The following is a 20,110-nucleotide window of genomic DNA, read 5'->3' on the forward strand; positions in this document are numbered from 1 at the left end:
GAACGGACAGCATACTTTTGATACAAAAATAACTGTTACAAGGACAATATGGTGTTAATAACTATGCGCTGCGGTTTTATCAATCGCCATTGCAATGTAGTTACCTGAAACCGAAAAAAAAACAAATGTGAATGACTGTACCGTACTTATTAAAATGCATGTGTTACGCTAAAGATAAGAATTACCACATCACGGTCTATTGACAGAAATTTTGTCGCTCTTGATAAGTCATAAATGTAGCAGATTTACAGCCACAAAGTGATCAATTTCTTTATAGCTCACACCTCTGAATTTTTCGTGCAACTACGCTAATTAAATTGTAACTTACCTATACCGTGCAGCATGCCATATTTCTATGATTTTGAGTAAAACGTTTTTGTATTAATTTTTCGTGTGTCCGGCCGATCGCAAGGAAAGTAGCTGGAAATGCTCCGTCATGTGTCTGGTAAGGTCAATCATGATTTATCGCGAAGGTTGCAAAATGGCAAAACTTTTAAAGTAATTCTCCAGCTTTTTCCAGGCCTCCTGGTTTTACTAGTCCTCACTGAATCCAAGTTTTATCCGGTTGACCTGACCAATTTCACGACCAATGGGAATCCTGATCCATATAAAACTGCCGACCCAGACTACTTCCGCCAGTGGTTGAGAGACTGGTAAATTATAAATCCGCTTCCGCAACGTGCAAAGGCTCAGTTGGTTTTGTTTATTGTCAATAAAATCAAAAGGCTCAACCCGGCGGCACTGGAAGTTTTCCATAATTCCAACTTGGCGGACTGGGATTTCAATACGAATATTACGGATGAATCGGAAGCCGGTTCGGTGTGTAAATGCGTGGACTTCCGGCAACTGACCGGCTCAGTGTTGCGATCAGCATTGAAGACCATTACTATTATCATAAAATTACTGTATGCAACGTTTCATTCGTGCAGGTGCAACAAAGCAACCTTTCGGCCAACTTTACCAATATCGCCGCAAAAATGGCGAGTACCTTCCAGATTGACAAGATGCCACCGGACGAACAGCTGCAACGCATATACAAAGCGTTGACCATCTTGGGCAACAGTGCCCTGCCGCCCAGTGAATTCGAGGAATTAACCACGATCATTAACAATATGAGCAGTACATATTCTACGGTTGTGCTTTGTTTTGACACAACAAGCAGTGTACAGACCCTGCAGGACTGGCAGACAAGCGGCACCTGTCCCGCCGACAAGCAAACCGTTTTCGATCCCCGTAAGGTCATCTAAATAACTGTGCAAATGAATTGAAAATGGTGATGCGAATACTTGCTAAACGATAAAGACAACGCGGTATATCATCATCCGCGCATGTCGGAAAAGAATAATCCCCTACCTATTTGCAGCCATTTTCAATTATATGGATACGGTTTTTAACGATACGGATCGCAGGTTGTATTTATGGAAAACTTGGAAAGAAGTCAGTGGAAGACCTGTTCGGGCTGAATATCAGCGCTACATAGATTTAAAAAATAAAGCAGCGCAACTTTCGGGTACGTGCTTATAACCGAGTACAAATAAGGCTTACGGTTTTTTAAACAACAAAATTTTACTTAACTAGATTGTAGCTTATCAAACATATTTACTGCAATTTAATAAACAAACAAGATATTGAATTTTCTAAAAATCTCCTGGGCTAAATTTAACAAAGTAAAAACCGTAAAGCAAAACGTTTTGGGGAGGAAAATTGGCATAAGCAATTTATGTACTTAATTACAACCGTACCGCATAGGTTACGCGGATAACGGTCAGCTTTGGCGCTCCAACTACGTTGTCGATAGCCTCAATTACACCGATGCAGCATTCCTGGACAACATGGACAACTTATGGCAGCAGCTGAAACCATTCTACTTACAACTGCATGCCTATATGCGGCGCATATTAATCAACAAATTTCCCAACGCAAATATATCGGCAACCGGACCAATTCCCGCCCATTTGCTCGGTAAGCAAAGGTCGCAAAGAAATACTCTCGATTATATAAGGATGTAATTGTTTTTCTGCTAGGTGACACGAACTCCCAAGATTGGACCGGAATGCTGAGTTTTACGCAACCTTTCCTAAACCAACCACTACTGGATGTGACCACGGAGATGCAGGCTCAAGGCTACACCGTCGAGCGGATGTTTCGTCTGTCGGCCACCTTCCAGGAAGACCTGGGACTGATACCTATGCCGGATACATTCTGGAACCGTTCAATGTTCGTCCGGCCAACTGATCGGGACGTGGTATGTCATGCGTCTTCTTGGGATTTTCTTACCAGCTTTCCTGACGACACCCGGCAAGTGCCGCAATCCCTGCGCATGCATGAAACAATTTGCAATCACGTCAAATAATCATTATTCTTATACTTTTATTTCATCTCTACAGGATCAAGATGTGTACCCTTGTAAATATGCCGGATCTCATTACCATTCACCAGTAAGCTTATAAGCGTTCATTACGCTGGACGTCGCAAAATGATACGAGAGTAAAAGCACATAACGCTAATTCTTACTTGCAAGACTCGGTTTGATTAGCGTTATAATGTGATCTACATACGTAACATTACGGTTTCTTACTAATAAGTTTTTTTGCAGTGAAATGGGACACAGTCAGTATTTTCTGCAGGTAAGCAGAATTATACTTGCAAAATAGCGATGCAGTATGTGGGATCACAAGATGATAATACTCGTATAATTGTAAAATTTTTTCAAAAATCGAATTCAGTGATGAATATTGCGTTGTAAGAAATACGATACGTCATATTTCTCACAACGCTGTAATTATTGTTACCGTGTGATCATCTGATTTCCAGTTTTTAAAAAACCGAATGCGATTGACGCATGTGTAAAAATTACACTTTATTGTTATAGTACACTAATCAGTCGGTACTCTTCCGTGATGGAGCAAATTCCGGATTTCACGAGGCTGGTAAGAATTTAACATTAAAAATTGTCCAGAAAATCACAGTGTGATATGATAATTGTATGTAATCACTTATGAAGCAATGGCCGATAATCTCTGCATTCAGAGCTGTTAATTGTGAGCTGCATACCGGTACCTTCTTGGGGAAGGATGCTACGGCTGACATTACCAAAACAAAAAATTCTTTAGCAAGAGATTCCCAATATGATTTTTGTTTGCAGTCGGAGATACGTTAGCTCTCAGCGTGCGAACTCCTAAACACTTGGCATTGATAGGACTGAATAAAAATAATACCGACGACCAAGGTACGCAGTGCATCGCAAGTGGTTTTGTAGTAACACCATCTCAGCAGTGAAATCCTGGTAAAAATATACAGAAAACAACCTCAATTTCCTCTACCAAACTGCGCTGGAAAAGGTGGCCAATCTGCCGTTCTTGTATTTGATGGACCGCTATCGCTATGACGTATTTTCCGGAAAAATTTCGAAGGATAATTTGAACTCCGGCTGGTGGAAATATCTGTAATATCTGTATGCTAGCCAAAAAAAAGAAAACTTTTCGTAATGTGCGTTTTTCGAAACATTGACAGTACGGATTATCAAGGGATTTCTTCCCCTGTTCCCCGATCGGAGGTTGACTTCGATCCAGGAGCAAAATTTCACATTGTTGCCGATGTCGAATACATGAGGTCAATGGTTTATACGACTAGAAGGATTGGAAATAAATCTTAATACCGGCTTTTTGTGTTTATGTGGAATACATATCGGCACCTATCGAATGCAATCGGTACATAGCGATGAAGAATTTCCTTTTTTCTTTAGGTATTTCATCAGTTTCATCATTCAGTTCCAGTTTCATAAGGCTCTGTGCCAAGCTGCCGGTCAAACTGGACCACTGTACCAGTGCGACATTAACGGGTCAAAGGCGGCTGGAAAACTGTTGGGGTAATGTTGACATGTGTCTGCTAAGCATGATGCGGCACTGATGCCCTTTATTGTGGCGTAATATATGTGTAATTAATTATACGGACGTTGGTTGTCAATTGAAGTTGAAAACTTTTTAGTGACATGTTATCACTCGGCTCCTCACAGCCATGGCCGGTGGCTATGCAGCGGATTACCGGCTCTCAGAAAATGGACGCCGGGCCGCTGCTGGAGTATTTCGACCCCCTGTACAAGTATCTCCAAACTTTTAATGCCAAGAATAATGAAATGATTGGCTGGAAGTAATTTATATGCATGGTTGATGTCAGTGGAATTGTATTGGTTTTTTATGTACTGGCGCTATTTATTTTTACAATAAACAAAAAAGGCGATGCTGTTTGACATTAGTACAAGCGGCACAAGTATTATCATAATTTGACAAAAAAAGCGTTTAGGTCTGTACGAGCCGAATAGTAATAAAGAACTCCATAAGGCAGAATATTATGATGGAAACCAACATTAAATGCATGCAGGGTTTCATAAGAAGACGCTGGTGTACTGCAACCTGCGATGGGTTATCGTTCACACTTCAAATTAACTGGAAACATCTTTCTAGGTTCTTAAAATTAAAAGCGGTGACAGTGTTTTCTTTTGCATGAAATTTATGCCAACCCAGGTAAATGTTTAATCCGTCATAAAAATATTCCTGTTCATCATCAGTTGGTTTTTTTGCTGCATTTCCGACAGGCTTGACGTTTCGAATATCGTCATCAAAGTGCACCAACCGTGTGCTAACGCTTTGTATATACGTAATCAATCCATTGCTGTAACAGAAAACTTCGGCATAAAGTTTTGATATCGCAGCCTTACAACACCACACTGCAGGAAATCCTGTTTTTATTGAGCTAGAGCAAAATCTGATGGATATTGACAATCCGATTATAGACTCTAAATTTAAGGGGAAAAGAACAGGTCACAGTACTGTAATTTTCAATAGTGTTTTTCCGTGTATGTTCCCGATGTGCTGGGAAACCAGTCAAGGGCCGAAAATCTTTCGGCGGTATTTATACAAAATAATAGCGAACATCTTGCCGAACCAAATCTGAAGCTACGGTATACAATTACACTTCAGAGAAATAATATGGTACATATTCATTTCCAAATTGTGTACATAATGTTCGATTAAATCTAGCGCGGACGTTTCTGGAAAACAAATCGCCTGTTTTGTAAGGAGAAGAATAACATATTTACAACTTTCTAGACACGCAAACAGAAACGTGCTGATTTAGAATTATGACGGGTCGTCTTCGTCTGTAGACAACACTTGCACCGTGAAATACGTACTCGTATATATACAGCCAAGTCAGCATTCGGTCGGTCATAACAGTAAAACGCAGTTTCTTTCCTTCCACTGCATGAAAATTGTATAAGTTGAATGACGTAAAGCGCAAAATTTATTAAACGGTAGCGGGTTATTGCTTTTGTTCCTTGATCTTTTACAATGATGGGGAAATGAGTTTACATTTTGACATATGAATTTGAGAAGCTGTGCGGTGTACTGAGGATTCGCCTGGATATTTTTTAAAACTAGCACTTTGAAAAAGCCTGGTGATAATTCACTGCACCATATCATGCTGCGGAACATTATCTCGTTATCGGAGTGTCTCTTTGGTAAAATTATTACTGAACATATGCGCATGCATGAGCACCAAGCTTACACAATTAATTAACTAGTATTATGCTGCTACAATCTGCAAAAGACCATGTAAAATTCAGTATGCAGTTTTATTGTGAAACGAGAAGAGGAAAATCAGTTTAATTTGTTGGACCTATTTGAATGAAAACTTTCTTGGTGTTTAGTGTGTCTCGTCTTGGTGCCCAAAGCGAGTGCCAAATTTCATCCTGTGGATCTTAGTGACTTCTTGAAAAATGGCGTTCCTGACAAGAAACAAGTTGGTAGTGAAGACCACTTCCGCGAGTGGCTCCAGAGTCGGTAAAAGTTCCATTAACACAAAAATATGCTTCCTTGGTATTTTTCCAACCAAATTCTATTCGTGTCAATCCGGCAAAGGTCAACCTAATTATGGAAGTCCTGCCAAGAAGAACGCAACATAAAATATATTATATTTCTTTACTTGGGCGCTAGCAAAAAATTCTGAGTTTTCAAAGTCGAAATATCGCAATACACAGTGCATATATGTAGGTACAACCCGATTGCACAGAAAGTGCTCCAGGAGGATTCGCTTTCTCAGTGGGAGTACAACACCAATATCACCGATGAAGAGGAAGCAAATACGGTAGCCCGTGGCCGGACATAGATTTTCCTACCACTTTCCACAACGTGTTCTTTGTCAAAAACTCAAATTTATGTGCAGGTCAAGCAAGCCCAATTAAGTGCCAACTTTTCCAAAATCGTGGCCAAGATGGTGCAGAACTTCCAGGTTGAGAAGCTGAAGGATCTACAGCTGAAGCGGTTGCATAAAATGCTGACGGAGATTGGTGATCACTCACTAGAAGAGGCGGACATTACAGAATTGACCTCCATTGTTAACCACATGAACACTGTATACAATACAGCAACTATTTGTTTTAACGCCACAAGGAGCGTAGAAACCCTGGAGAGTCTCACAAAATCGGGATGTCCAAAGGAACTTCAAACAGCTGTTGAGCCGGGTAAGCATTTGGTGTCTTAACAATAAACGGTTATCTCTTACTCCAGCGTCATTAAATGACATGCATTAAAGTAATAGCAAATTCCATATCTCCGCATTTTATGTATTCTAGTTCTTAATAAGTACGCCGAAAACGCTTGGGATGACCCGGCCAAGAGAAAATATTTATGGAAATCTTGGAGAGATGCTAGTGGGAAGCAGCTGCGGGATAATTATACAAGATATATTGATTTGAAAAATAAAGCGGCGCGGCTTTCAGGTAGGAGAACTTGAACGCTAGTTTTGGGTGTACTGGGTGTACTTTAACGGAAGCGCCGCTCCAGTATAAACAAACTTGACCGTCATTTGCGCTGTTGACAGGATATCCGGACGCAGGTGCATTGTGGCGTGCTCACTATGTGGTGGACAGTCTCAACTACACTGATGCAGTATTTCTCACAGAACTGGACGATTTATGGCAGCAAATCCGACCCTTGTATTTGCAACTGTTTACCTACGTGCGAAGAAAATTAATCCAGCATTTTCCTAAAGAGAATTTGTCAGCAACGGGACCGGTTCCGGCGCACCTGTTAGGTAGGAATATATTGAAGACGTGCGCTAAAAGTAAAGCAGGATTTGATTATAGGAGACCTGTTAAGTCAATACTGGGCTGGGATGCTCAACTTTACGCAGCTCTTCCCTGCGAAGCCGTTGCTGGATGTTACCGCCGAAATGAAAGCACAGAATTATACTGTAGAGAAAATGTACCGCTTGTCCGAACAATTTCAAACCGGGTTAGGTCTGAAACCTATGCCGGCAAGTTTCTGGAATTTGTCCTTGCTGAGCAAGCCGGAAGACGGCCGCAAAGTCGTGTGTTTTGCCTCTTCCTGGGATTTTCTCACGAATTCACCTGACGATACACGGTGAGCACCCAGCACATGAAAGCACACTTTTAATCAGTAAGAAACTTTTTTTAAGAGTTAAGACATGTCAATGTGCATGTTCCTCTAATTTGCATGTTACTAGCTTGAAGATTTCGCCATTTCGGTGAACCGATTTGATTATAACATCGATGCGCATGCTATTAGCTCTGCGTAGACATAGATGTACGAGTGCAAAAGTTTCTCTTGTAATTACGTGTATTATTTAAATGCCAAGACTTATAACCTGCCAAATGTTGTGCTTACAGAATAAAAATGTGCACACAAATCGATATGTCCGACCTTTTGACAGTCCACCAGTAAGAACAACAAGTATTTGTATGAAATTTATCCCATATATACTGCTAAATTTGATTAAATTTAATTTTTAACCAAGTTTTAAATTCTTTAGATTTATTGTTTTATACACCTTCATACAGTATGCATCGGTCTAACTTAAATTTTAATCTATTATCTGCGTATCTCAGGTTTTACAGCGGAAGTACTCGTATACAAGTGTTGGTTGATTTCATTCTGTATTAATATTTGTAAATTTATTCTTGCAGCGAAATGGGGCACAGTCAGTATTACCTGCAGGTTAGTAACCGTTAGTCATCTGCACAATAATTTTTGTTTTTATAAAAGTTTTGAAAAATTAATATAAAGTTAAACAAGATCATTAAGTATTCTGATCATTAAGTATTCTGATCATTCTGATCAGATCATTAAGTATAAAGTTAAACAAGATCATTAAGTATCCAACAAGGTTATTGAACAAAGCGGTTGCTGGTTTTTGTGAATCATGTATATTTTATAACTAAACTATGTGCTAATTAATCAATAATAATGTAGTTAATTAATATAATTAAACGCATCCAGACTTCGTAATTACAGTATGAAGACCAAACCCCGGTGAATTTCCGTGACGGTGCAAACAATGGATTTCACGAAGCAGGTAGCAGTTGACCTTTCATTATCTGAACTATGCTGTATTTCCTTTGAGCGAGAAATGTTGTTTTTCCAGTGGGTGATACTTTAGCATTAAGCGTTGCAACTCCTAAACATTTAGCATGGTTGGGTTTGCTAAAGAACAATTCGGAAGATGAAGGTACCGTACAGCAAGATTTAAACATACGAGTACATGCATATCTGTGGCCAAATTGGTGAATTTGCAGAAAGCGCTCTGAACCATCAGTTTGCCACTGCTCTGGACAAAATTGCCAATCTTCCGTTTTTGTATCTAATGGACAGATATCGCTATGACGTGTTCTCAGGGAAAATCCCCCAACGCAGTCTTAACGCGGGATGGTGGAAATACGTGTAAGAACTACGATGAAACGCAATTATTTTGGATGCCCGAATAACTTTCCCTCTTTTAATTTCACCCTGCTGGCTAAACATATACTTCTTCTCCCGCTGTAGATTGCAAGTTGTGTTCATTTTTTAGGAAAGACTACCAGGGAGTCGTTGCTCCATTCCCACGATCTGAATCGGATTTCGATCCCGGCGCCAAGTTCCACATCGATGCCGATGTTGAATACATGCGGTGCGCTATTCAACAACACGGTTACTTTTATATGTTTAATATTCCGAAAAGAGTTTAATTCTTTTGGAAAATCAAAATTGAAGTAAGTATAAACCACTCCGAACATCTCAAAACGCCTACCGTGTCGCAGGTACTTTATAAGTTTCGTGATACAATTCCAATTCCACAAGGCCTTGTGCAAAGCAGCCGGTTACAGCGGACCGTTGTATCAGTGCGACATTAACGAGTCCAAGGCCGCTGGTAAATTGTTCAGGTATGTAGCGTGTCATCGGTTCCAAAAAGGATATACGATGTAGGCACCGATTGCTGTAAAGGTCAAACCGTAAAGGTTAAAATTAATTAAGGCGGGCTAACAAAAACCTTTTTGTATCGCAGCGACATGCTCTCACTGGGCTCCTCTCAACCGTGGCCCGTCGCCATGGAACGGATAACAGGCTCGCCAAAAATGGATGCGGCGGCACTTTTGGAATATTTTGATCCACTGCACAAATATCTCCAAAAAATCAATGCGGAAAATAAGGAACTTATTGGCTGGAAATAGCTGTCACGGTTGCAGCGACACTGAAGGAAGTACGACTATCAAGCTATGCTCGATGCCCCGACGTAGCGAGTGTCATCCTTTCGTACTGGCAGCTTTCATTTTGCTTGTACAGCAACACATGGTAACCTGATTTTCTAACGCTTTCGTCTGACTATTTTTTGTAGCCATAGGAAGTGTCCTTTCAAAATCGCCCTGCAATTAAAATGTTATTGATCTTCGGTGGTACCTCCATGTTATGCAGCTTAAAAGATAGCTATAATTCTTTTTTAATCGGCATCAGCCAGCAGTGCACTTAATTATTGGCGTGCGCAGGTTTACATTAATTAAAAGCATCAGACTTTAAACATTAAAAAAACATCAAAAATCTTTGGAGTCACTCGTGACCTTAAGCCGCGTTTAAGTGTACCCAAAACAGCTGTCCTGTTTGTCTGTTTGTGGTCGCCGAAATCCGCTTTCTTACGTTTGTGGAGGACAGTATGCTACACCAGCTGAGGCAATTTTTGCCATGATTAGGTAATGTTAGTAAAACAAGTATATTAAAATGTGTATTTTTCTACTTCCTAAATTTTAAAGTTTAAAATACATAATTTTAAATTTTGTTTTAGTGGATGCGATAAAGTATAAATCATGCTACTTGATAGCACTTTCACTTATAGCATAACTGTTGTCATACAATTAGTGGTTTAACTGAAAGTGAAGGACTTTTAGGTAATTATTATAAATTGGTCCCCCTTAAACGCGTACGTTATCTTAAAAGGCCGTAGAGCGCGGTTCCAGGCCATAAAGATAGGTTATAACACGGTGGATAGTGACCTCTACTCGCCTACGGGATGAAGCGGTAATACCCGGATCAATCTGATGATCTTTAATACGATTCGCACACATGTTGATACAACAACTGCGCAGAATAGGCAGGCAATGCTAAAAACGCTGGCTCAAGAGGCGTCATTGAGAGGCTGCAGCCAATTGCAATGTCGCCAGCCAGCTGGCTGACGACATATATGTACACCACAAAAAAGCTCTTAATCATGTTCAGAAGCCCGTTTCCGAGGATCCGGTGTATCCCTTTGAATTTCGATATCATGGCTGAAGCTTCTTAATGAATAGGTTAATGAGTTGTGACTAGGGAACTGGCTTGTCGTAACTCAAAAAAACGATTCCGTTCCCTTTTTCCATGTTTGTACGGTACGGTACGGTTACTACGGTACGTTTTTATGCAACACAGTTGCGTTACTGGGGAAGAGCGACGTCAAACAAACGTATTTATATGTTGATACTCGTGAATAATTTCAGTTATATCTATACATTTTCAACAGCGATGGTTGCATATGCTTAAGGTTGCACAATTGTATCACGGTTTAATACCCATAGTCTGTAAGGAACGCCGACGGCACATATGGTTTGCAGATCAACTCCAGTGCTAAAACATTCACTGTATTCTTCAGCTTGATCAAGTTATCGGGAACATTGAAAAAATCGTTTTAACAGCGACACATGCATAGTATTGACAAAAATGGTTCAATATTGACATCCTTGCTCATGTACAGTCACAGAAATTGCGATGAGCATCGTGCTACTTCCTTACAGTAAGCAAAAAGCTAACATTCTGACATCAAGGCACTGCAGTACATGCAGTGTCATTGCAATTGTATAATGCTTTATTAAACCATATACGTGCCGATTTGGTTTTCGTAATATGAAAGCTTCGCCAATGCATTCTGCTGGATATGTTGCAGTAAAGTACTCAGTTATATGTGTTCATCTCTTTCTGCAAATGCTTGTGGGCGCAGACATTATCAAACAGAAACGACTGCATATTGTTACCATTTTGAATGGAGACAATCCTCTTTTTGGATATTATGCCATTAATCCCGTGTATGATACAGCGCTGGTCAAGCTGGCACAGAACTATCCACTGATCTTGACCAACGTGACCAGAAGCGTTATTCATCAGGCTGGACTATTTAGTTGCCCGGACGGTGCCGCCATGATACCCCTCGTGTCGGAAAAGGTCAGCGAAGCCATTCAGCGGTATCCCGATCATTTTACAGTCATGTTTTTTCCAGGTAACTTTCAAATAATTTTTCAATAGCGGACGTATGGTGTTCACAATTGTAGGACCAGATACAATTTGAATTCATCATGCAGCTGTAACAAATTGCCGTCTTTGATCAATTTAACCATAACCAAGCATAACCAATATGGGTGCATTTTAAAATACTGCTGCTTGTAGGGAAGCTGGCACCTAGCTTAATTTTTTAAAAACACAAAACTGTTATTACAAGGTTTAAAATTCTAAACGCGCAGTAATCAGTGTATACGTATATTTAATTTATCGAATTTGTCTCTAGTTTCTTGTTGGGCGATCTCTGTACGTGGCCAGACTGGTTTGATTGACTTGTAGGTTGCAGTATGGAAGTTTTGGCTCTCGGAGATTTTGCTCGAGGTATTTAAAAAAAACAAATCGGGCGAACCGAAATACAAATTTGTATCATTCATTTTACTCTATGTGCAAAATTAATCATTATCGATTATGTCTTACTTAATACGAGTATGAATATTCCAGAATGGAACGTTCCCCTACTGGCAGCGTAAGTCATTGCCAAAGAGATATTGTGATTACAGTATGCAGAAGAAATGTTTAGCGTAATTAATATTATTGCCGACTATATACTTTGTATATGCTATGTGCTCTGCAAACTTGAAAACTGATTGATACCTCCTTACACCAGGCAGAACTGTTAACGGGCAGCTTGGTTTACTACAGTGCTTCTAGTAAATTCATGATCAAATGGCAAAATTTGTTAATTGCCCTTTTCTTACAGTGTAATTTGTCACAAAGTTGTTTCCTGCGTTTTAAATTCTAATGTAGGATGTCTTGTACTATATCTGTAGCAACAAGCTACCGGAAGCGGTAATTACACAAAACATTTCCCCTGTAATTTTGTTCTGCAGTATATCGGGAGACATGACACTGGGCGATAAACAGCGATATCCAACTGTTGTGACCTTTCCTGCTCCGGATCATGTGACAATGCCGGCTAGTTTTCAACTGTTTTTGGAGAAGAACCGATGGCGTACCGTTACCTTCTTGTGTGATGCTTTGTCGCAGTTTCAAGCGGTGGCCACGTTTTACCTTATTTCGTGCATCAACATCAAGCGAAAGCTGGACACATCCACAAAAACCAAGTACCAAACATATAAACTGGATTTTGACTCAAAAATCAACCAAGACTACGAAACGCTATTGCGGCGCACTCAAGCGCAAAGTAGAGGTGAGATATTATGTTTTGGATAGATCGGAATAGGGACGTTTCACATTTCTCATACGGTACAGTAAAACAAATAATTAGAAATTGTTTTTTAGACTGTATATATAAGTGCGCGCATACACTGAATTAACAGCAATTTGTTTTTAATTTAGTGGTCATTATATTCAGTCACCCACGGATCATTCGCGATATAATGGTAAGGATAGATGGGCTGCCAGCGGCGTTCAGTTAGATTCGGCTCAGAATTTAGAAGCTTGACAATACGAATATATATATAATCAATTAAAAAATTATTGTGTGCCAATTAAAAACATTCAGTTAAGAATTATTATATGTCGTACTGCAATGAAAAATAAAGAGTGGGAAATGTGACAAATCTAGAAGTTGGCCAAAAACTTTATCGTGATAGGTTACCGCATATCGCCTCAACATGACCGGTGGTGACTACGTAAGTTACCTTCTTTTATTTCAGTTACGAAGTATAAAATATCAGTAATCATCGATATTTTTTATATCATGTGTACATCATACATGCATGGAAGATATTATAACGTCAGCGTAACTAGCACTATAATACGATTTTTTCTAATAATTATGTATAGATTTTCTTTTCATCCCAAACCACACGCGTTCCCCAAACAACCGATATGTTGTGGGAATTTCACGACGGCAATGACGAGGTAACATTTTCTTGATCGCGAGTGACTTTATTGCCTTTCCTTGGTTGTAATTCGTCGATGCCGCTCCCTTGCGCCGGTTGCTTTCCAATATAATAAATGGGATGCTTCCACGCCGTCACATGAAATGTTTTTGGTAACAGGCTGCCTATGACGGATTTCGATCGTTAATTTCCTTCGTTAATCCCAACCCAAACTGGGATCGGATAGAAGATGTCCTGACGGAGGTCAAAGACATCACGTTTAAACAGTACAATAAATCGATTACCCGGATTGACCAGGTGAATAAATTATGGCAGTTTCTTGCCGGACACACCCAGTTATAAGAGCGCTTGTTTAAATTAGTTGATTGTGTAATTTCTCGTTCAACGTGCATGAATATAGCAGTGTCTAATTTACAGTTGGTGTTGTAGCTGAATGATTTGGCAATTTCGGCATACGAATCGATGATGGCACTGGGACAAGTGAGGCAATCAGTCGTAAGGCAATTGATTTCCGGCCGAAATATACCTAAACTTTGTTACAGATTCTGAATGAATCTATTGCGGAAATCGGGAATTTAACGGGAAAACAGTTTGCTAAGAAGTTTTGGAATCGTTCTTTCGATTTTCCTTCTCGTAGCTTTTCCATTGGATCGAATGGAATGCGCATAAACGATGTAATCTACTCCCGACTGAATATCACTTCCGGAATAGTGCAGGTATCACTAGCAAAATACATTAGTAACACCTTTGCACAGCCTGATATTACGATGCGGTAATGTACAGATAATACGCAAAACGAGTTAATGATCGTATACTATACGTATGTAATTCAGGATACCTGGCGCTACTATGCCTCCTCCAGAGCTCTGGTCGAACTGGAACCAGATTTAGCGCGCACTTGGAAAGATGTGAACGGCCCACCGCCTGATATCCCCATATGCGGTTTTCACAATGACCTTTGCGGCACTAGCAATAGTACGCAACAAATGATAATATGGCATTCGTAAAGTATTCTGAGCAGATAATTTGAATGTGATTAACAAAGCTCAGACTACATATTTGCAGTAGCCAAACCGTGCTTTTCGTATTCTAGTGCAGAGCGCAATAATTATTGGAGTGAGCGTTGCCGTTGCCGTGTTGGTTGTGATTGGATTAGGCGGCATTATTTACTGGTAACTGGCTGAATTGGGTTTTATTGACTAAGTTTTCTTTGTGCAGAATCATAACTGCACCTATCGTGCAGTTCAGCGCTGTAACTGAAAGCTGACACTGTGTTATTGCTTTTACTTAGGAAAATAGTAGATTTAGCGGAGAAAAGGAACCTATGGTGGCACATCCGCCAGAGTGACCTAACGGTTTTGGATAAACCTACACCGGCTGCTCAAGAAATGCCTCTAAATGCATCCAAAGTTGCTTCGCAGAAAAAGAACGCCATCAGTAGCAGCCGAGGCCTGTATCAGAAGCAGCCAGTAATATTCGAACAGTTTTACGATAAAGTTCTGCCACCCGAAAAGATCATTGAACGAAAAGTTGTCCGCCAGTGCCTCCATTGGGTTAGTATGCTGTATAATATCAGCTGTTTACACGAAAATAAAATTACTAATGCTGACATAATACAGCATAATATACTGAATGCAACAACAATGATGCACTGGCTGACGAGTGTACGAGTACTGTACATAAACTATACGTTCAGCAACCAAAGTATACGTGAACGTAGAGCAGTGGCAGTGCAACTTGCACAGTCATCGTAGCAGGTGCAAATACGTAACTCACAAGGCAGGTTAAAGTATTTTTCAGTTCGATTCGAGTGTAATAAAGATGATGCGCCAATTTAATTAATTTTTTACCAACAATTAGTTGATCACAGTACTCATACATCCTGCAGTTTACAGTTAGCAATTATAACATTTTTGCCTACAGTTAGGCATGAAAATTTCTACCACATGTCAATAAAATGTTAAATAAAAATACAGATTTGTAGATCTGATTCTTATAAGCTTACGTAGTATCAGTATTTATTTTTTAGCTGAAACACTTCCATCAAGAGAATCTGACAAGATTTCTCGGATCTACGGCCGGCACATCCCCAGCCGGCTCGTGTTTGATCTTTGAATATGGAGCACGTGGAACACTCCGGATGTTGCTACAAAACGACCGCGTCCCTATTGATTACTCCATGCAAAGCTCCCTGGTTTGGGAAATTATAAATGTAAGGTTACCATTTCCAAGCCGTAAGAATACTGACTAAAGTTTGTATTGCTAATTTTTGTTTTCCTTAGGGACTGAAATTTATTCATAACTCGCCACTGCATCATCATGGAATGCTATCCAGCATCGGCATCATGATAGACAAGCGATTCTGTATAAAAATCTCATCGTATGCGTTGAGCAAATTCCGCATGCAGTTCTGTGGACACATTTTTCCCGTAATGCTGCCGTTGGACGCAGCTATATTGTGGGCGGCACCGGAAATTATTGCGGCTACTAAAACTAGCGGAAGTCGCGAAGGGGATATTTACAGTCTGGGTGTCATTGTCAGCGAAATATTCACCGGTTACGCTCCATTGTCCATAAACCTCGATAACGACACAAGTATATCGGGTACGCAAGAGACGACTGATAAATTTATTTCTGTATGTCCAGCTGATGATCAATAGCGAAAAAATAACAACTGCGCGACAACAGCGCCAAGTAAAACGAATACGAGCACATAATCATGACGCAGATACTTTATACATTTGGATACAGTACAGTAATAACACTATCGCGAAATAACTGTTACAATATATTAAATTCTATAAAATATTTTTTCAGAAAATATAACTGCCTTACGAGAAAAACCCGAAAAGACCCGTATTACGGACGTTTCCAAAATGCCGGCAAAGCTGCTGGAAGTGATATTGCCTTGCACTGCAAATGTGCCGGCGGATCGTCCTAACCTGACCAAATTAACTGGAAAATTAACGCATGTCCTTTCACGACAAAAACTGGTTGATATGATTATGCGGCGACTGGAACACTACGCTAATGACTTGGAAAATATGGTGGAAGCTCGCTCGCGTGACCTTTTAGAAGAACAAGTCAAAGTGGATTCCTTGCTGAAAGAAATGTTGCCGCCGTAAGCTTCGACGAAAACGTCAGCAAATCCAAATTTAAAAAAATTGCTTATCGCTATGTTTAGATCCCTTATTAATAAATTGCGTAACAAGGAAACCGTCAACGCAGAGAATTTCGACTGCGTGACGATCCTGTTCAGTGACATCCCGCAGTTCGGACCAATATGTGCGCAGTGCGCCCCTCTTCAGACCATTGTACTGCTGAATACGCTGTATAGTCTCTTCGATTCCGTCCTCCATAAATTCGATGTCTATAAAGTGGAAACCATCAACGACTCGTACCTGGTAAATTTTAAAAATGTTCTAGCATCCCTAACGTGCGATAATAATTAAATGCGAATTATTAGCTGGCCAGCGGTCTGCCCATAAGAAACGGTAACCGCCATGCCGGTGAGATCGCTCGTATGGGATTGTCGATGCGAGACGCGACGGAATCCATCTGTTCACCCTTGGAAACAGCAGAAAAATTACAACTGCGTGTTGGCATCAACTCAGGTGTTTAAACAACAGCCAAATGTAACGTGCAAACGAATTAACGTCTTACACAATCTCAGGTCACTGTGCTGCTGGTGTTGTGGGTTTACGGATGCCGCGATACTGTTTGTATGTTGCACGGTGGATTACACTTTTTTTTAAATTCCGTCTAGCAGTGCCATGGGTTGTTCGCAGGTTCGGGGATACCATCAATACAGCTAGCCGTATGGAAAGCCACGGCGCTGGTACGTTTAATAGAATCAGTTTCCGTATATCCATTACTTAATCCGCGTACAAAATAATCCAAAAAAAGAAGTTCAGAAAATCAGCGATTCCATTACTGCACTCAGAAGTTTACAAAAATTTGTTAAAGTGTACCACATTCAAAAAAGAAGATTAATTCTCTGTTATGAAAACAGTATCAAAGATCCATCTTAGCGGAACGACCAAGGCGCTACTGGATGAACTTGGTGGATTTCAAATGGAATCGCGCGGGAGCATTGTGATAAAGGTAGGCAGCAGAAAGTAACATCCACACCTGCAATATTATCGATATTTCTTTTCCGTTCCAGGGGAAAGGTGAAATGACGACATATTGGCTGTTAGACTTCTCCGCTCCGCCGTAAGCTCCAAATCGAAGGCCGCAAACAGCGCTTTTATGTACATATATCACCAGAGTTCAAGAGGCAATCTGACGAAAATCAGCCTCGGGACTATCCAGATTGACTTCCTTCCAGTCGGGAAAGCGCATGGGACAGGACTGTAAGATCGTGTCAAGAAGCGGTTCCAACAGGCCGAACATTTCCCGGGCGCCGTTCGCGTTGAGATGCAGTCCGTCCGACAAGAAGGACTTCCAGTTCGGACTGGCGAGCATCGTGGCGAAGAGATCCGCAAAGTGTGCTCCTTCACCGGAAGCCACGATGCCCGTCGACATGGAATACTTTTCAATGATACCGTTGTCCCGGGTGGAGACTGGGCGTCCCACGGCATGACATTCGCGTGTCCATGCCTCTTGATCGGTGGGCGGGGGAGACATTAAAATGATACGGTTGGCTGGTACTCCGTGATTCTAAACAAAATAAAAATTCCATAAACACTGGGGAATTATCACTTTAAATTTACTGCCCAGATAGGATAATCGATACAATAAAACTCAGAAACGCTCACACACTGAGTTCGCAAACTGACTTCGACAAAACATATACGAGTACGAGTAGCAGTCAAAAAAGCAACCACCGAGAAAACACAAGCTCTACGAGGAAAATGTTTGTTCCTCTCGAAGCGGCTGCAGACTGCTAAAGCGTAAACTCAGCAACTAACCGTCAATGTCTGGACGAAGTAAGTGAGATTGTCGACAAAGTCTCCCATACCCAGATGCACCTGATTGCCCGTCAGGCAGCAATCATTGGATCCGAACAGAATCACAAACGCAGCAATTTTCTCACTGGGAATGTCCGGCAGAAACAGATCCAGTGCGCACCGTCCCAGCCGTGTGTTGTAACCATTGAAACCGCGGGTGAGGACGTCGCAGCGCCTGTACGATACCAAAAACATCAACAATCCAGCGGATCCTGGAGGATCCTCACAATTCGCACACAATTACGCTAAACAACAGACGCACCAACATCATAATATCGACCAGCTTAAAAACCTAAATACGTATTTCTGATGGATGTATGAAAGACTACAAGAGCGTAAGTCTCAAAAGCGGGTCTACGAATTATGCCAGATTCAACATCTTCTACTTACAATAACATTATAACAGTCCAAAATGCAGGCTACACTGCAGAGTGCTTACCGTTGCAACTTTGCAGCGATTAAACTTGCAATTCCATTATTAGCGAATCCATTCTGAAAATGGGAATCGCCAAAAAGAACAACCTGCGGCCATGCTGTGGATGATTTCGAAGAACTCTGCTCCATCTCGGGTGTCCCTCTCTGCAACAGAATTAGAAGCACTGCAACTTCTGAACCAAGCCTGATCATCAGTTGAGGGCGCAAAGCCACAGGTATCGCATATTCTATGCGAAACTCACTGAGTGTGACGTTAGCGGTTAGCAAACGCTTATAATTAGCATGTACTGCAAGCTGCAATCATCGCAATGATAAATAAAAAAAACCCGTCGACCAACCTCCAGGCGAGTACGTATGGCGTTTTTCGACAGAAATATACCCGTTTCCACACCGAGCCTAGCGGTTATCTCCCGCCAGGATTCCGTGGGATGACTCTTCACCAAGTTGACAATCTCGGCGTCCTGTTTAGCCGTGGTGTTCTGCTTCCGTCCCCGTTTTTTAGGGTTATGAGGCAGCCCCGTTTGGCTATCGTACCGCTTGCAAGTTGAGCGAACCCAGGCTTCACCCTTCCCAAAGATTTGTCCCGTTGCAGCGTAAGTCAAACTCGCTCGGGCCCGGTGTACAGCAAGGGCCAACTCCGGATTTATCCCTTTCCCCCTTGGCATTCCTCAGACAAAACCACCGAAAAGCTGATAACAATGTTCAGCGATTAATTTTTTGGTACTTATCTTACGCAAATGTTGTCTGTCTCAACAGTCAACCAGACAAAAATCACAAAATTGAAATTCAGAGCATGCTGAGCAGCCACCTACGGGAGGGCGATTAATCGGCATTAATTTCCAATATTTCCATTGGCGGTGCTAACCTCCAAGGGGGAACAGTGTGCCCAGCTTGCAGTAAGTACTAAGTAGCACTTTTTAGCGTTTATTTTTTAAATACTTAATTACTACCGAGGCATTACGTAACTTTCGTAATGCCTCGTTACTACTTATATTTATGGATTAATTGCCGGCGTCGCATTTCCAGTCGGACCTAACGCGGCATTTTTTGATCGACGATTGACCCTCGGAGTTGTCATTTGGTCACACTGTTACCATTTCATTTTCTTGTCAGAAACCATGTAGCCTTATTATTAGCTACGGCTTGTCTTTCTTTAATACTCGTACATGTCTTCCTTTAACTTTAACCTAGCAATAAATGAATTACTATTGTGATAAAGACTCGTGTAAAGGAAAGACCGGCGCTGATTACTCACTGAATCAACAAAATGTACCCATTTGCCCAT

General features: G+C 40.9%; 3 protein-coding genes across 3 annotated transcripts; 2 read left to right on the forward strand and 1 right to left on the reverse strand.

Moving 5' to 3' along the window:
• The first annotated feature begins 272 nt into the window (after positions 1-272).
• LOC129583460 (angiotensin-converting enzyme-like) lies at positions 273-9,829 on the forward strand. The gene is made up of 30 exons (XM_055475256.1): positions 273-445; positions 521-653; positions 726-819; positions 930-1,233; positions 1,364-1,510; positions 1,750-1,962; positions 2,025-2,298; positions 2,388-2,438; positions 2,597-2,627; positions 2,873-2,930; positions 3,146-3,229; positions 3,301-3,445; positions 3,514-3,612; positions 3,746-3,868; positions 3,988-4,149; positions 5,439-5,518; positions 5,708-5,840; positions 6,051-6,144; positions 6,223-6,520; positions 6,632-6,778; positions 6,880-7,092; positions 7,145-7,421; positions 7,688-7,738; positions 7,985-8,015; positions 8,313-8,373; positions 8,443-8,526; positions 8,594-8,738; positions 8,866-8,964; positions 9,095-9,217; positions 9,340-9,829. Exons 1-30 carry the CDS (start codon positions 427-429, stop codon positions 9,503-9,505), a joined length of 3,939 nt encoding a protein of 1,312 aa, XP_055331231.1. The 5' UTR covers positions 273-426; the 3' UTR covers positions 9,506-9,829.
• Positions 9,830-10,998: 1,169 nt separating this feature from the next.
• Positions 10,999-18,003, forward strand: LOC129583255 (atrial natriuretic peptide receptor 1-like). Its single transcript, XM_055474982.1, has 21 exons — positions 10,999-11,571; positions 11,910-11,951; positions 12,072-12,096; positions 12,461-12,780; positions 12,930-12,973; positions 13,187-13,225; positions 13,380-13,457; positions 13,598-13,735; positions 13,868-13,918; positions 13,981-14,154; positions 14,272-14,413; positions 14,532-14,610; positions 14,730-14,991; positions 15,468-15,650; positions 15,721-16,042; positions 16,256-16,559; positions 16,623-16,842; positions 16,905-17,052; positions 17,112-17,160; positions 17,227-17,276; positions 17,451-18,003. The coding sequence occupies exons 1-21, from the start codon at positions 11,202-11,204 to the stop codon at positions 17,558-17,560; spliced, it is 3,150 nt and encodes a 1,049-aa protein (XP_055330957.1). The 5' UTR covers positions 10,999-11,201; the 3' UTR covers positions 17,561-18,003.
• Positions 17,252-19,573, reverse strand: LOC129583256 (isoamyl acetate-hydrolyzing esterase 1 homolog). Its single transcript, XM_055474983.1, has 4 exons — positions 19,164-19,573; positions 18,830-18,969; positions 18,352-18,565; positions 17,252-18,100 (listed from the first exon to the last, which is right to left on the reverse strand). The coding sequence occupies exons 1-4, from the start codon at positions 19,488-19,490 to the stop codon at positions 17,711-17,713; spliced, it is 1,071 nt and encodes a 356-aa protein (XP_055330958.1). The 5' UTR covers positions 19,491-19,573; the 3' UTR covers positions 17,252-17,710.
• Positions 19,574-20,110: the final 537 nt, after the last annotated feature.

Source organism: Paramacrobiotus metropolitanus, unplaced genomic scaffold (genome assembly GCF_019649055.1).
Source record: "Paramacrobiotus metropolitanus isolate TYO unplaced genomic scaffold, Prichtersi_v1.0 Parri_scaffold0000010, whole genome shotgun sequence".
Taxonomy (NCBI): domain Eukaryota; kingdom Metazoa; phylum Tardigrada; class Eutardigrada; order Parachela; family Macrobiotidae; genus Paramacrobiotus; species Paramacrobiotus metropolitanus.